The 16,371-nt window shown below is 38.0% G+C and overlaps 1 protein-coding gene across 1 annotated transcript in view; it reads left to right on the top strand.

Annotated features, from left to right (window-relative positions):
- Nucleotides 1-16,371, top strand: part of ME1 (malic enzyme 1) — a 176,501-nt gene that overhangs the window by 22,224 nt on the left and 137,906 nt on the right. The window contains exons 2-3 of the mRNA XM_045804466.2: nucleotides 2,546-2,679; nucleotides 7,080-7,229. Of these exons, the coding sequence (XP_045660422.1) occupies nucleotides 2,546-2,679; nucleotides 7,080-7,229 (284 nt within the window). The remainder of the gene's footprint in view (nucleotides 1-2,545; nucleotides 2,680-7,079; nucleotides 7,230-16,371) is intronic.

Consider the following 16,371-nt stretch of genomic DNA (forward strand, 5'->3'; position numbering starts at 1 on the left):
CTTTAAATGATCAGTCTTCCCAGTTACATCTTTAATAAGTGAAGTATACTTTCCATTTTATCATTACTTTTTTATAAAAATATCCCTTTTTTGTTCCTTTTAATTTTATTTATTTACTTATTTATGTGTATATTTACTTATTTTGGGTGGGGAGAGTCAGAGGGAGAGGGAGAGAGAGAATCGTAAGCAGTCTCTGTACCCAGCATGGAGCCTGACGTGGGGCTCAATGTCACAACCCTAATATTGTGACCTGAGTCGAAATCAAGAGTTGGTCACTTAACTGACTGAGCCACCCAAGTGCCCCAGTTCTTATTAATTTTAAACTTAATTTACCAAGAATTAATATTTTAATCAGTTTCCTGAGCAGTAATTTTACTGTTTTAAAAAATTTTAATATTTCTCTAAAATTAAATATTTAAAGGTTTCTATTTTATTTATGCAGCAAATTACGGAATTTTAGTTTTATCAGGTGCTTTTCTAAGCACTAAGGATGAAGCAGTGAAAAAAAATAACAGACAAAATTCCCTGACCTCATGGACTTTGCATTCTGATTGGGGGACACAGACTACAGATAAAAGAGAAAGTGGCATGCAAAAGGTTTTAGCAATACCATGAGTGTCTCCTGGTGCCTGCTGGAACTCCTAGGCAAAGGACTGACAGGCTGCGCTGTCTGCTCTCCCCAGGCATGCAGGAGAGGGTGGTGGGGCCAGGCGCAGCTGAACACACCAGATTATCCTTTAGGAAAGGGCCCATCCAGCTAGTGAGGAGCAGAGCAGCTCCAGAGGACCCCCAACTGAACACATAACAATGGGGGCTTTTGCAGTCATAAGAGTGGCTACTATTGGCAAAAAATATCTGGGAACTGGACACCACGTGTGCTGATAGCACTTGGAGACCTTCCTTGAAGTCAAGATTGTAAAATTTCTTGTCCTGGAGGTTCCGGAGCCATTGGTCCCAGCTAGCCCTTGTAGGCAATTTAGAGAGATCCACTAGGGGTCATCCAGTGGATGAATCTATTTTTCTTTCTTCAGGCTGACCCCTGACCCAGGAGTTGAATCAAACATAAAGCTTTCCACCAGTGACGTGAATTAATGGGCCTAAACATTTAAACAATTAGAAGAAAGAGTTGTTTGTTGACCTCCTCCACCTACTTTCTGAGGTTGGACGGGTCGTCTACTTCTGGGATGAATCAAATTGTCTTTTTCCCAGAGTAATATTCAGGAGTCACTATTCTGCCATTGCAAGAAACTTTTCAGGGACAGAGGAGGATGGCTGGCTGTAGAATCACCCAATACAAAGTTAGTGAGCACACTTCTACCATTCAGGTTGTCTAAGAAGCATCAGGCGTGGTGACAGTGAGTGAACCCAACCATCATCATGTTGGTGCACTTTTGCCAGACCCAGGAGTCAGTCTACTCAGAGAAGCCTCTTGGGCTTCGGTAGCTCCAGGGGGAGTCATCTTCAGGGGAACTGCTCATCCCATTCTCCCAGATTAATGACTGCTGGGGTTTCTCTGCTATTACTTGACTTCATATTATGTTCCAGCTGATCTCTTCGGTCCAGTCTGGACTTTTTTCATCAATCAGTCAGTTGTATTTCGTTGCTTGTTTGCAAACCTCATGTTTTATACAGTGTTCATGTAAACCAATAACAGTATAATAATAGGGTTCTAATGGACACGCTGGCTGAGTCTGGAAAAGCTTTAGAGAAGAAGGAGTAGTTGAGGTCAGATTTGAAAGGTGGAAAAGCAAGGAAAACATTTTTGTCCATGGTGTCATGAAAGAATGAAAGACTGTGCTGTGTTCAGGCAATGGTTCACCAATTTGTGTAGCTAGGAGTGTAATAAGAATAGTAGGAGATGGGTCACCTGGGTGGCTCAGTCGGTTAAACATTTGCCTTTGACTCAGGTCATGATCCCAGGGTCCTGGGATCGAGTCCCGCATTGGGCTCCCTGTTCAGTGGGGAGTCTGCTTCTCCCTCTCCCTCTGCCACTCCCCCTGCTTGTGTGCTTTCTCGCTCTCTCTCTCAAATAAATAAATAAAATCTTTAAAAAAAAAGCATCGACATTAAAAACAAAAGAATAGTAGGAGATGATTTGGGAGAGGAGTGTTGGAACAGGTGCCTCAATCATATATGAGGCATTTTTTGATCTATTTTATAGGGGGAGGCACAGCAGGTCATAGGTGACCTACTCATGTTCATAATTTTAAAATCTCTTATAATTCCTACTCATTTATACATTGAATAACATTAATATTTGTATCTTTCATTTGCATATCTTCACATCATTTTATGTGTTACCTGATTTCAAAACTAACAATGTGAATGACAGAGGTCTGAAAATATTATAGTATTCTAATATTTAAAGATGAGGAAACTGAGGTATTAAGAGACGACATGACCTCACAGTTGAATGGCCATGTTTAGAGAATACCAGATCTTCTGAATTTTAATTCCATGTATTTGTTGGATTTTATGTGTGTATATGTATATAGGTTTTGGTTTTTATTCCCTTCAAATTACTGTGTTTTTCTTTTTTCCATAGGACTTGGCTTTTACACTGGAAGAGAGACAACAGTTGAATATTCATGGATTGTTGCCACCTTGCTTCATCAGTCAGGATATCCAGGTTCTTAGAGTAATTAAAAATTTTGAGCGTCTGACCTCTGACTTTGACAGGTAACACATTCCTGAAGATGATTTTTACATTTCTCATAGATAGTTGTTGTCTGGTTTATTTTTTATTGGATGAGAAAGTTAAAATATTTAATGATTTGGAAAGAGTAGTCAAGTTTGAGGAGAATTTACCTATAAATACAATGACTTTTTTTTAAAGATTTTTTTTTAAAGACTATTTATTTGAGAGAGAGCATGAGAGAGTGCAAGAGAGAGCAAGCATGAGCAGGGGTGGGGGGAGAGGGAGAAGCAGGCTCCCCGTTGAGCAGAGAGCCTGATATGGGGCTCGATCCCAGGACGCTGGGATCATGACCTGAGCTGAAGGCAGATGCTCAACTGACTGAGTCACCCAGGCACCCCCGTTTAAAGATTTTATTTCTTTGAGAGAGAGAGAGAGAGAGCAGAAGCAGGGGGAAGGGGCAGAGGGAGAGGGAAAAGCAGACTCCCTGCAGAGCAGGGAACCCTATGTGGAACTCAGTCCCAGGACCTTTGCGATCATGGCCTGAGCCGAAGGCAGACCCTTAAGTGTGTCTGAGCCTGAGCCACCCAGGGGCCCCATAAATACAATGATGTTTTAAAAAATTTACCCTTGGTAGGAACATTCGAATAACATACAATTTTCCTTTCTAAATATATCCACAAAGAGACTACTTTTCTCTTGTGATCAGATGGTTGCTGTGAAGGTGAATTATCAGGAAATGCCCTTTTAGACAGAGTAAAACAGGACATAGCGGTGTTCAGTCAGACTTTAAGTTCATTGTAGATAAAAGCACACTTTTTCACCCTCCAAGCTTGGTTCTAACACTACTGCAAATGTGGGTCACTTACTTTTAGAATTCAGTTTCTGTGTCTGCACAAAGATGAAGGTAACATTGTTCCCTACCTTTGGAATTGGGTGGCCTCCTGTTGAAATACTGCTGTGTTTCACTAGCAATGGGGCCTTAAGCAAACTATTGCAACCATTGCCATGACCACTGTGTCTGCCTTGCCCTGTACTTGTGGCTCGGTCCTTTCTCATTAAGGTACTGAAACTCTCTAAACCTGAGGTTTTTTTATTTGTGGGTTGACAGAAATAATAGTTATTTGAAAATATTATTGCAAAGGTTAGAAGAGGTAGCAAACCAGTACCGAGTGTAAGTATTTGTATTAGTCAGGGTTCTCCGTAGAAAAAGAGCGAAAACATACACATATCCTGCTGGTTCTATATAGAGAGACTTACTCACTCACTCACTCACTTACTTACTTAACTTTATTTATTTATTTATTTGGAATTGGCTCACAGGATTATGGAGCCTAGGGAAATCCTAAATCTGTAGGTGAAGCGGCAGGCTGGAAACCAAGGGAAGAGTTGCAGTTCCGGTCCAAAGGCAGTCTGTTGGCAGAATTCCTTTTTACTGGGAGGTTGAAGATTAATAATAATTATGGAGTAGATGGGGCATCTGGGTGGCTCACTCAGTTGAGCAGCCAACTCTTGGTTTCCGCTCAGGTTGTGATCTCGTGGGATCGAGCCCGGAGTCAGGCTCCATGCCCAGTGGAATGTCTGCTTGAGGATTTTCTCCTTCTGCCCCTCCCCTGCTTATGCTGTCTCTTTGTATCTCTCTAAGATAAATCTTTAAATAATAATAATAATAACAATAATAATAATAATGGGGTAGCAGTCCAGCTTCCCTTTGGCAGTCAGGATCAGTCACCCCATCTAGCACAGTAACTCTCTTCTTTGCTTGTTGATTCAGAGGCGTATGATGCCCAAAGTGGCTAGCAGCGATATTAACCTCCAGTTCAATGGAATCATTGTCTCCTGGTAGAAACATTCCTCCCTTTGGAACTAAGACTTCAAGGCCAGTAGAGCATCAGTTCATGGGGACAGGAAGCAGTTTTGCTAGTGGGTCACTGGGGGTCATAGTGAGTGGTGCCACTTCCATTTCCATCCCTTGGTTCTTTGACCCGTGAATCCGGGCTAGTGGACAAATAGCACCATATAGTGGACACTGATTCAGAGCACACACGGCATCCTGGAGAACCTTGCCTCAGCTTTGCAGGTTGCCATCTACCTGGTGCTGTAACCGTCTTCAGAAGGCCATTCTGGCATGCTGTCAAGCCAGCTGCCTCAGGATGGTGGGAAACATGGTGAATTCCATGAATACGGGCCCATTGCCACACTTGGTTTACTCTTGTTGGAAGCGCATTCTTTGATTAAAAGCAGTATTGTGTGGAACACTGTAATGGTGTTTAAGGCATTCTGTAAATCCTTGGATTGTAGTTTTGGCAGAAGTATTGTGTGCAGGCGAAGTAAATCTGTATCCAGAGTAAGTTCTATCCCAGTAGGAACCAACACCACCCCTTCCATGACGGAAGCAGTCCAGTGTGGCATCACTCCCTGGAATGGTGCTGTATCAGGTGTTCAGCATGGGTCTCTTCTTGCAGAGGGGGCATTTGGCAGTGTCTGTAGCCAGGTGGGCTTTGGTGAGTGGAAGTGCGTGTTGCTGAGCCCATGGATAACCTCCATCCCTGCTGTGGCCACTTCATGAACCCACGAGTGATGATGACAGGGGCAGCTGGGGAAGAGGCTGACCCGTTTGCCTAATGTTTATGTTTGCTGCTTCTTAAACTCCTTTATAATCCCTTTCATTTGTTCCCTAAGTCTTTCCTTCAGACTTTGTTGTTTTTACTTTATATTCTTTTCCTGGGCCATTTACCTCTACCTCGTAAGAGCTGATCACATTCATGTTTTTACCACAGACTATTCCTCAAATATTTTTTGAGCATCAACTGTCAGGTGCTCTTTGAGACATTGGGATTATAGACCTTGATCTCTGCCCTCATAGAATTTAGGTAAATTATTTTTAAAAATTATTAAATACTAAATAGTAAAATAATAAAATACTATGCTGGAAATTGACAGGTGCTGATGGAAAAAAAGTAGGGTAAGAGGGGCTGAGGGTTGCAAGGGTCAGTTTGTGTTGTTACATTGTTACATCAATCGGGATAGACTTCACTGAGAAGGTGATTCATGAGCGAATAATCAAAGGCAGTGAGGTAATTAACCAGGGGGAAATCTGAGGAACAGTGTCCTTCAGCAGGTATGTCCAAGGGTCAGCAGAGACCTGTTTCTGGAGCAGAATGAGCTGGGGGAAAATGGTAGGTTGGGAGGGGAAGTTAGCGAGGTAGTAGAGGACAGATTATGAATGGCTTTGAAGACCACTAAAGGACTTTGGTGTTATTCTGGGTGAGATGGGAGCCATTTAAGGTTTTGAACAGAAGATCAACACGATCTGACCTGTATTTCAAGAAGACTGCAATGTTGAGAATAGAATGTAGGCTGGAAGAATATTTAGGAGACTATCACATTAATCCAGGTCAGAGATTAGACCCAGGATGGTAGCAATGAAGGCGTTTAGATTTTGGGTGTATGTTAAAGGTAACGCCTACCTAATTTCCTAATATATTAGGTATGGGTGTTAGAGAGCTTTCAGAGAAGAGGAGGAAGCAACAAAGAAACAGGAAAGGAGTGACCAGTGATGCAGGAGGAAAACCAAGAAAAATATGATGGCTCAGAAGACAAGTAAAAAGAAAGTATTGAGCTCTAAGGAAGGGCACCTGTGTCAGATGTTTTGACAGGTAAAATAAGATGAGGTCTGAGAATTGATCATTGATTTAGCAATGATGATTTCCACATTACTAAATCAGTTTTAGCATGCCTGAAAGTCATCATCTTCCCAAATGTTACAGGGTTTCATATAACCCATCTATTTGCCAAACATTAGAATCCTTGTATCTCTAACTCCAAATGCTGTGCATTTTCAACTATTCCAGGAAAGGTAAATCAACTTTAAAAGGCTGGTAAGACTTTTGCAAGACTGTTTTAAGTTGTACTGAGCAGTTTGGGTTTTATTCTATGAATTATTGAAGGTTACAGGTAACATGATAAGGTTGATGTTTAGAAAGAGAACTCTGGGTTAGAAATGCCTCTAGAAAGAAAAAGGCCATTTGATACAAACAGTAAGTCTCTTGAGCTTGCCTGCCTTAGTAATTTTTAGGGTTGGTGCGAAACTCCTTATTTTCTACTTGTCATTTCCCTTGGTTATTCCATACTACGAGCTACAGGATGAAGTCTATTTACTTAATGTTTAAATTATATCTATAGTGGTATTTTCATTTTAAAATAGAAATAAAATCTTTCCAGATATTAAACAAAACTGTGCTGTGTCAGCGATGATTTTAACGTTTGAATGACAATCACTCAGGTTTATGGTTCTTCATTCTTTGAGCTGTTTAAGAATATTTCTAAAGTCTTTTTTGATCTGTGTTTTCTATGTGATGTAAAAAATGTTGAAAAATGTATTTCTAAGCAGCTGTTTCGTGACTTGTTGGAATCTAGATCTCATTATGTCCAATTTCCACAGGTATCTTCTCTTAATGGATCTTCAAGACAGAAACGAAAAGCTCTTTTACAGTGTGCTAATGTCTGACATTGAGAAATTCATGCCTATTGTTTATACCCCCACTGTGGGTCTGGCTTGCCAGCAATATAGTTTAGCATTTCGGAAGCCAAGGTATGTAAACATTCATTTTAAATACCCTCGTGTATTTATTTATTTTTTTAGTTTTTGCAATAATTTAAAAAAATTGTTGAATGGAATTTAAGTTTGGAAAAACCTTAATCAAATTTCATTTAAATCAGATATAAATACATGTAAACACTAAAAAATATAATATTTTCTTTCTATATTTAAGATCATGGAAAAGTATTATAAACCTATTTAGGTTTTCTTTTATAGACAATAAGTGAACTTGTTTTTTGTTTGGAAAGAAAGTAATTGATCATAATTAAGCTTGTCTTTGAGATCTTAATTAACATTATTATGTGTACATTTTAGAAGTTAAAGTAAGCATTCCAAATTTTTCTGAAAATGAATATATTTTCTAAATTAAGAGTTGGCATTAAAGTAGCTCTTTTGTTGATTTTCCTTAAGTGAAATAATAGTAGTCTTGAAAGATGTGTAAAATATAGGGTACAGTTTCTCTAAATCCATAGCTTTACTTCATTAATTACATTACTTTAAATACTTGTGAAACAGGGAACAGTTGAAATAAATATTAATACTTTTCATAGCGACAACAACAAAAGCTCAAGTTGAATACATTTATGTTACTTATAATTCTGAATTTAAACATAAAAAAGAAATGTTTATAAGTTTATACCACAAATATAAAAGCCAATTAAAAGTAGTAGCATTGAAAAGAGTATTTCAAAGGTAATATCTGAAAGTTAGATTGAATATGTGGATTTCCCGTAGATATACTGATGTAGTGGTAATATTCAGGACATCTGTGCCACATTAGTCTTGGTATAAACAGAAGAATTAGCCACATCATCTCTTGTATAAAGAAAATAATTAGATAAATATCTGTAGATGGTCTCTTAACTTCTATTAATAGCACATATCAATATTACATTTATAAAACAGTTTTATTAATAGTGAATAAATATTTTATTCATAGAGCAAGAGTTAGAATTTAGCTGGTAATTATATTGTGAAGATAATTTTTGGGGGGCATAGAAGTATATGTATTTGTCAATCATATAAACAATACATGTTCATTATTGAAAAAATGAGAAAATATGACTATACAGAAGGGAGAAGTGCTTTAGAAATACCTGATGTCACCATACCAGAAAACCTGTAAATACACACGAATACATACTGTTTCCGTATACGAGCTCTTCCTTGCCTGTCTCCTCGAGTGACGTCATGAACATTTCTCCATGTTCCTATAAAGTATATTTCTACATAAAGAATCTTGGTAAAAGCATGAGTGTATAACACTTGGCTGTTTTAAAATGTATTGTAAACATCTTTTTTGAGGTTCTAACTTTTTGTGCAATCCTGAGAAATGCTAACAGCTATAAGAGATGTAGAAGAGTGGGGCTCAAAGTATTTGGGTTGAAGTTGACAAGAAAGTCTCAATAGCAATAATTGTTTTTTGAGCATTTACTATGTACTAGGATTTGGAGAGTCAGTTGGGGAGGGGGCAGTTGCAATTTTAAATAAAGTGGGCAGTAAATTGGAAAATGATATTGCAGGGGTGAGGGCATGGTCATGTGGCATGGTCATGTAAACACAAAAGGAACTGTGTGCCAGGCAGGAGGCCTAATCAGTGCCAAGGCCCTAAGGGGGAACATGCCTGGGGACGAGGAGGAGCATAGAGGCCGGTGCGCTGGCCATGTGAGAGAGGGGAGAGAAGTAGGGGAGGTCATCGATGGAAGACAAATGAGAGGGTACAGAACCTGGAGTTTTTGTAGGCCAGAGAACACTGGCTTTGACTATTAGTTAAACAGATGGAAGAATCAGATAGCCTGGTTAGCAGGTTAGTGCAGTAAACCCAGTGAGAGAGGAAGGTGTTTCAGATGAGGGCAACATTGGAATTAAGGGTCATGGAATTAGTCTGGATAGATAAAATCACGAGGATTTCCTGTTGGATTGGAGGCTCCCTGGAGCAGTGGTTGGAAGTACGGGCTCTGGAATAGATTGCCTGACCTCTACGTGGTTTCGCTACTTGTCTTAGTCTTTCATAAATTATGGACCCTTTAGATGCTTCAGTTTCCTGTGTAACACGGGGATTAAACGACAGCTCACCATCCTTTATCTACATTTTTGAAATTTAAATTAGAAAGCTCAAAATATCAAAAAAAATTCTCATTTGGGATAAAACCTGATCTGTCTGAACCCATTGGGTGGAACTGAATTTACATATGGGTATTTATAGTATTTATCTGACTCAGTGTCCTCTGTTCTTCTTTAGAAGTATTAATGTATTTGATGACGTGGGGATTTGTCAAAAACAAATGCATCGATAGATGAAGGGAGAGGAAGACGGAGAGGTGGGGGGTGGTAGCACAACATTTGCAGCACAAGGCTCACAGGTGCTGAGTAGAGGGGCACATACGCATCTTACTCGTTCAGCTTTTCCACAGTATTTGAAATTTACTGACAGAAAAGGTAAAGTTCCTAAAACCATTTCTATACGATCTCTTTTTGGCAGTTTTTTTGTCATGTTGATTTTTAATGTGGGTATCTTGCTGAACTTCTGATGATTTTGAAGTTCTTTAATGAAATAATTCTCCTAGCTTCTCCCATGACTATAAAAAAGGGAACCTATTTGAAGATGTGTTATGTGGCTTATATATATTTAGACATTGTATTTAATTGGAGAGAAAATTGCGATTGTGTTTGAATTGTGATGGGTCTTTCAGACCTTAGTTAGCTTGTAGACTATGTTTTAATACCAAAATTGAGAAATGTCTATGAAATCTTTCCTGCTGCAACAGCAAGTATTCTAAGACATTCAGAAAATGGACAGGAGGATTATACCTCTTGTTACATTTACTATGTGTATTTGGTGTTAGCAATTAGGATCATAATCAGTGAAAGTTAGGGGATAATAGTCCAAGTACTGAGGTTAATACCATTGCAAAGAAGTATATCTTTTGATCTCATACTTTTTAATATATCTTCGTGATATTGATGTAGGCTGGCTGGGTCCAAGGACCCAGAGGGAGGTTCCCACAGGACCCGCCAAGAGGGTCCTTAACTTCATGCAGGATAAAAATCAAACTGGAGCCAAGAGGAGGTGAGAACAGAGTCTATCACAGAGAAAGCGTAGATACTGACAGAACGTTTGGGAGATTGAGAGAGGAAGGAAGAGTGAGTCTTGTCTTTGCTTGGAGCCTGGGATTTTTATTGAGGATGGTGGTCTGGTGCACATGTTTCTTGATAATCCAGGAGCAAAGAATAGGGTTTAGTTGTTCTCCCTAAGTCACCTGTGCCCTGCAGCCAGGGGTCTTGTGGAGTCAGTGTCTTAGAAAATGTTCATGATGACCCTGCCCACCATCTCCTTCGATGTTATCTGTTGTGCTCAAAGACTCCAAAAAATCATTAAATTCTTGACCTTTACGAGTGGGACGTCTAGTGTGTGTGTGTGTGTGTGTGTGTGTGTGTGTGTGTGTGTGTAAGTGGGGATGCGGTGTAGGTCTCAGCAAGAGTGGAAGCAGGAAAAAGAGTGAATAAAGCAATTTTTCATGGGGTTCTTCTAGTTTCCCTGTCTCAGTATGATACTTTTCTATAGCTAGATATTTATTTTTCATTTTGAATATGTCATTAAAATCTGACTAGGTATCCAAAAATAAATTCTTATATGGCTTCCAGCATTTTTTTCCTAAGGTTTGATGCTGGAGTATCCATTTATTGGTCTTGTGTGGAATTTCTTTTTTCTTTGCCATAGATACTTTGGGTTTTTCAAGTTGTTGAGGATAATGACTTTTAAGACTGTCAAGTTTGTTTGGGTTGTCTTGTTCCCATGTACCCATAACGTTTTAATTCTTGCAGCACTTCCAGCATTTGGTAGTGCAATACGCTTATGTCAGCACACCTAACTGTGGCTAATTTGTAGATAGAGGTGTGATTTTTGGAGCCAGAGACGATTCTTTTTGTATTTTTGCAGAATGCTGAGCTTACTGTGTTACTTAAATTACTTGTATTCTGTAAAACTTTTTTTAAAGAAAAAATTTGTGCAAATTGATAATGCAGGTATACGTAAAGGACAACTAAAGCAGATTTATGTAATTTCTTTGGAAATATTTCTACCTGTTATATTTTACACTGCATTTTCCAAGCAACGTCTTTCTCTTATAAGCTCTTATTAGCTGCATATTGTTTTACCATGCCTTTGGCAGTTAATCATGTTGCTATTTTTGGTATTTCTAATGTTCTATCAAAGTACTCTTGGTCTGTTTTTATTTTACTTTTTTATTCATTATTTATTATTTTATTGAGGTATAATTGACATATACTAGTTTCAGGTGCGCAACAAGATGATTCGTTATTTGCGTATCGTGAAATGATCACCACAATAAGTCTAGTTAATATCCGTCACCATACATGGTTACAAGAAATTTTTTTTCTTGTGATGAGAACTTTTAAGATCTCTCTTAGCAACTTTCAAATGTACATTTTTATTATATGCAGCATTATTTGTTATATGCAGTATTAACTGTATCACCATGCTGTACATTATATCCCCATGACTTACTTATTTTATAAATGGAAAGTTGTACCTTTTGAACGTCTTCACACATTTCACCTACTTCCCACCCCCATGTTTGGCAATCATAATCTGCTCTGTGAGCTCAGTTTTTTGTTTTTTCTCCCTTGGTCTCATTGGCATTTTACTCTTTATTTAGTGCCAACTAGATTATAAGCATCTAGAGAAAAGGGATCATATTTTAAAATTATTCCTATATTTCCCATGCTTTTAAATTTGGTGCCTGGTTAGTGCTGAATTAATTATCTGCTACCTCATAGAAAGAGTAACAATGTTACTCTATTCATCCACTCACATTAAAAAAACCATAAACTACTGGTATGTTCTTTATTTCTCATATTTAAACATATTATTCTAAAAGGCAAATTTTCATAAATAATTGATCTGAAAGAAATTGGACTCACACCAAGAAATCAGGCTATGGGGAAGTAAAATTTCTATTATAAATAGAAAATATAACCTTAAACTCATTATCCTTCCAACTACCCATCTTTATTGAGTAGATCAGTAGTATGACTTTGGCAAAAAGAATGAGCACAGTTTGATGACGGTTTTTTAAAAAAGGCATTTCCAAAGTTTGATCTAATTAGTACTATTAATTGGTTTGCCAGAAGTTAAGGTGAAAAAAGCATTCAGTGCTAAAATTAATTGAAGAAAAGTTGAATTAACTGAAATTAAACAGGATTCTTTACTATAAGATTTCTTAGAATAATACCTGTCTTGCAAGTTTTTGGAGGGTGGCATTAGATTTAATATAGATAATATACCTTGCATAATTCTTGGCACAAAATAGGTGTTCCCAAGTAGTAGCTTTTACAACCGGTATTATTATAACTGCCAGGTTTCTTGATGACCAAAGGGATGATGGTATCATTCATCCAGTTTCAGAATAATGGAATATGTTTGTAAGGGAGAGAGAAAGTTCTCTTTCAGGATGTGTTGAGGGTTGTTTTTTGTTTTTCATTTTTTTTTTTTTTAGATTTTATTTATTTATTTGAGAGAGAGTGAGCATGAGCAGGGGGGAGGGGCAGAGGGAGAGGGAGAAACAGACTCCCCTCCCCACTGAGCAGGGAGCCCCATGCAGGGCTCAGCTTGATTTCAGGACCCTGAGATCATAACCTGAGCCAAAGGCAAATGCTTAACCAACTGAGCCACCCAGGAACCCCAAGACATGTTAAGTTTTAAATGTCTGTGTGACTTCCAATTTGGGGAGTCCGGTAGGCAATTAAATGTATGGACCTGGAACTTAGTAGATAACATATTTAAAGCTCCTTATATTTAAACTCACACATTACATATGCTACATAAATGGTACCTGTTTTGATTTTGACAGTGCCTAAGATTATCAACAAGACTAATGGTCAGAGAGTCAGTCAATAAGATCTTCTGTTTTTTATTTTATTTTTTTCCAGTAAATTCTTAAAGAAATGAATAAAAGGAAATGTTGAGATGAACCAAAACAAAATACTAAAATAGTTTTTCTACGCTTATAGTTTGTTTGTATACATATTTCCTTCAGAATTCCAAAACGGTCTTAGCATGTTTGTTACTTAAATTGTGATGACTGATTTTATTACCCCAAGTACAATTTTGTATGAGGATGAATACTTAGTGATATAGAAACAGTCATAACCATACCATGATTAGGCAATGATGAGAAATGGAGATTGTCGGGGCACCTGGCTCAGTCAGTAGAGCATCTGACTCTGGATCTCAAGGTCATGAGTTCAAGCCCCACGTTGGGTGTAGAGATTACTTAAAAAATAAATAAGTAAAGGGTACCTGGGTGGCTCATTCAGTTAAGCACCTGACTTTTGATTTCAGGGTTGTGAGTTCAAGCTGCATGGTGGGTTCCACACTGGGCCTGGAGCCTACTTAATAAATAAATCAATAAATCAATAAATCAATAAGCAACTGATTGGGGGGGAGAAATAGGGATTATTTACTCTATGGAAATACAGTTTCTGCACATGTGCCAAAAGTTCAGCAAGTTTTGTGGTCTTACAGGGCAAGAATATTGCTTTTGATATTTGATCTGTGAAACAGCAGTAAGAATAGCAGCTTAAAAGGTATCAATATAGGGGTGCCTGGGTGGCTCAGTTGTTAAGCATCTGCCTTTGGCTCAGGGCGTGATCCCGGGGTCCTGGGATCCAGCCCCACATCAGGCTCATATGCTAGGAGTCTGCTTCTTCCTCTCCCACTCCCCCTGCTTGTGTTCCCTCTCTCGCTGGCTGTCTCTATCTCTCTCGAATAAATAAATAAAAATCTTTAAAAAAAAAAGTATCAGTATAAAAAGAAACCTTCCCAAGGCTAAACACTCTTTTAACCTAATAGTATTCTCATTATATAGTGCAGATTAGAACTATAATAACTATTATTGAACAGTTTAGAGTGGACACTTTCGTATTGTTCTTGTTTTTCAATTTTCTCATGTTAAATCTACCTGGTTTTAAACATAATCTATTTTTATGATGCACGATACAGGTATATGTTGGGAATTTCACTTTACTGAGCTATAGTACTTCAATATCTCAGCAATTAATTATAAATAGAGTTTAAGTTGCTTATGGAAAAGAGACATGGGTTCACAGACAGTTTTAATAGCTGCAAAGGAAATGTTGAACCCTTGAAGTAAGGCTGTGACGCCTTTCAGTAGTTTAATACTATCTAGTTGTTACCAGACCGTTGTGATGTAAAGAGTTAAGAGATCTAGCTCCCAGAGGTTAATGGCCATCTCCTGCTCTCCTCCAGCGCCTCACTCTCAGTGCTACAGGGACTTCTGGGAAGGAGTGAGAGCAGGTCCTAGCCTTCTGAGTAGTCCTGGATAGCACAGCCGCCTAGGTGGACCAGGACCGTTCTTGATTGGATTTGGCTTTCTTTAATTAAGCCACTTTGGACCCTTTAGAAATATTTAGGAGACTTTTGAGAACCAGGGAATATTTTTGGCTTTAAGCTCTGGTTTAGTTTGTAATTTTTATTTTTTACTGTATTAGAATTTTCTATATCTCTAGAAACTCAAATAGTTGATGTTTAAAAGTAATTTTTAATGCCTCTAGAAAAGTGATCATTTTAATGTTAGATGTTAATAAAGTGTTCACTATTTACCTACACTAATAAGCCTTGAACTAGTAATTCAGGTTGACTTCTTTTTTCTGAGCAGACTAAATGCCGTATTTATGAAAATGTCTATGTGACTTGTGCTAACTAGGAGTGAGGTAGAATATCCTGTCTCTTAGCTCTGGAAATTCAGTGTGTGCCCAGAAGTAGTTTAAAATTCCAAACTTTCTTTCCGAAGTATTGCCATAATTAGGAAAAATTTGGAGAATGGAAAGAATGTAGGCACGATTCAAACATTAAATCTTCATATCAAGATCTAAAGATTGCGTGTATGCATAGACACATAAATCTCCTTAGCAAGGCAGTGAAACTTATCTTTTACTGTAAAACCCTTAAAAGTGTAAAGTAACAGTTCGTCAAGTCTCTGTATTCACGTAGAGACATTAAGTGTGGAAAACTTGAATGGAAATGTAAGTTTAGGATCCAAAAATAACTCGGCTACCATCCGTGTGGTACATCCAGGCGTTTTGATTTACATTTATGCACAGCATACAGAGAATTAAGAACAATTGCCAAGTTTTATCTCCAGTAGTGTTTATGAAAACATGTTAATTAGGGCATCATTATGTATTTTTAAGAGGGGTTGTAAATCCCCATTTTTATTACTAAGAGTAGTTTTTTGTGTTTTGTTTTTTTCAAATGGAGACAGTAGTTCTTCACCGCACATACCCAGATTCTGGGATATCGTCTTTAGTTGTGGATGCCATACGTTTCAGGGTCGTTGGCAAACAGAGAAGAGTGACCAAAGCAGTGGCAGTTGTTGAAAACTTGCTATATGAGAAAGGATTGGAGCAAATAGAAGTAGCCTAAAAGACTTGAAAGGGATATAGCTAAGTCTTCAATTATTTGAAAGATTTTCATGTGGGAAAAAGAAGTATAAACTTGCGTGGGATAGCCTTCAAGTGCAGAGCTGAAACCAGAGGGTGGACTTTATTACAGGGGGTATACATTTCATTTCAATGTAAAGGAAGATTTTCTGATAATTGAACTCTCTGACGTTGGAACAGACTTCCTTACTCTCCCTCATGAGAAATACTCACATGGTTTGGAGACTCCGTTAGTGATATACATTATAAATGAAATGCTTGCACTGAGTGTGGTTGTTAACTAGCTGAATTCTAAGGTCACTTTGAACTGGAATATTCGGTGAATGTGTACACGGGCAGCCTAGAGACGAATAAGTCCAGGTATTCGGAACATCTCACAGCTAACTCACACCTCGTTTCAAATAACCCTGCTTTCTAATTCAGAAAGCTTTTTAGTGACAACTTTAATCACAATCTTAGGAATTATTAAAAATAATATATTTTCAAATAAAAAAGATTTTAAACAAATTTAAAGTGGTTTGATGACACATCTCATCAAAATTCCTCCTCCCTCTCCCAAACACACAAACTACATGTCAGTTTACACAGCTGTATCCTGGCTACAATGTTTTGGTTTCAACATTTCTCCAGTTTTAATGGATAAAAAGTT

Source organism: Ursus americanus, chromosome 29 (genome assembly GCF_024610735.1).
Source record: "Ursus americanus isolate L20-20 chromosome 29, mUrsAme1.1.p, whole genome shotgun sequence".
Taxonomy (NCBI): domain Eukaryota; kingdom Metazoa; phylum Chordata; class Mammalia; order Carnivora; family Ursidae; genus Ursus; species Ursus americanus.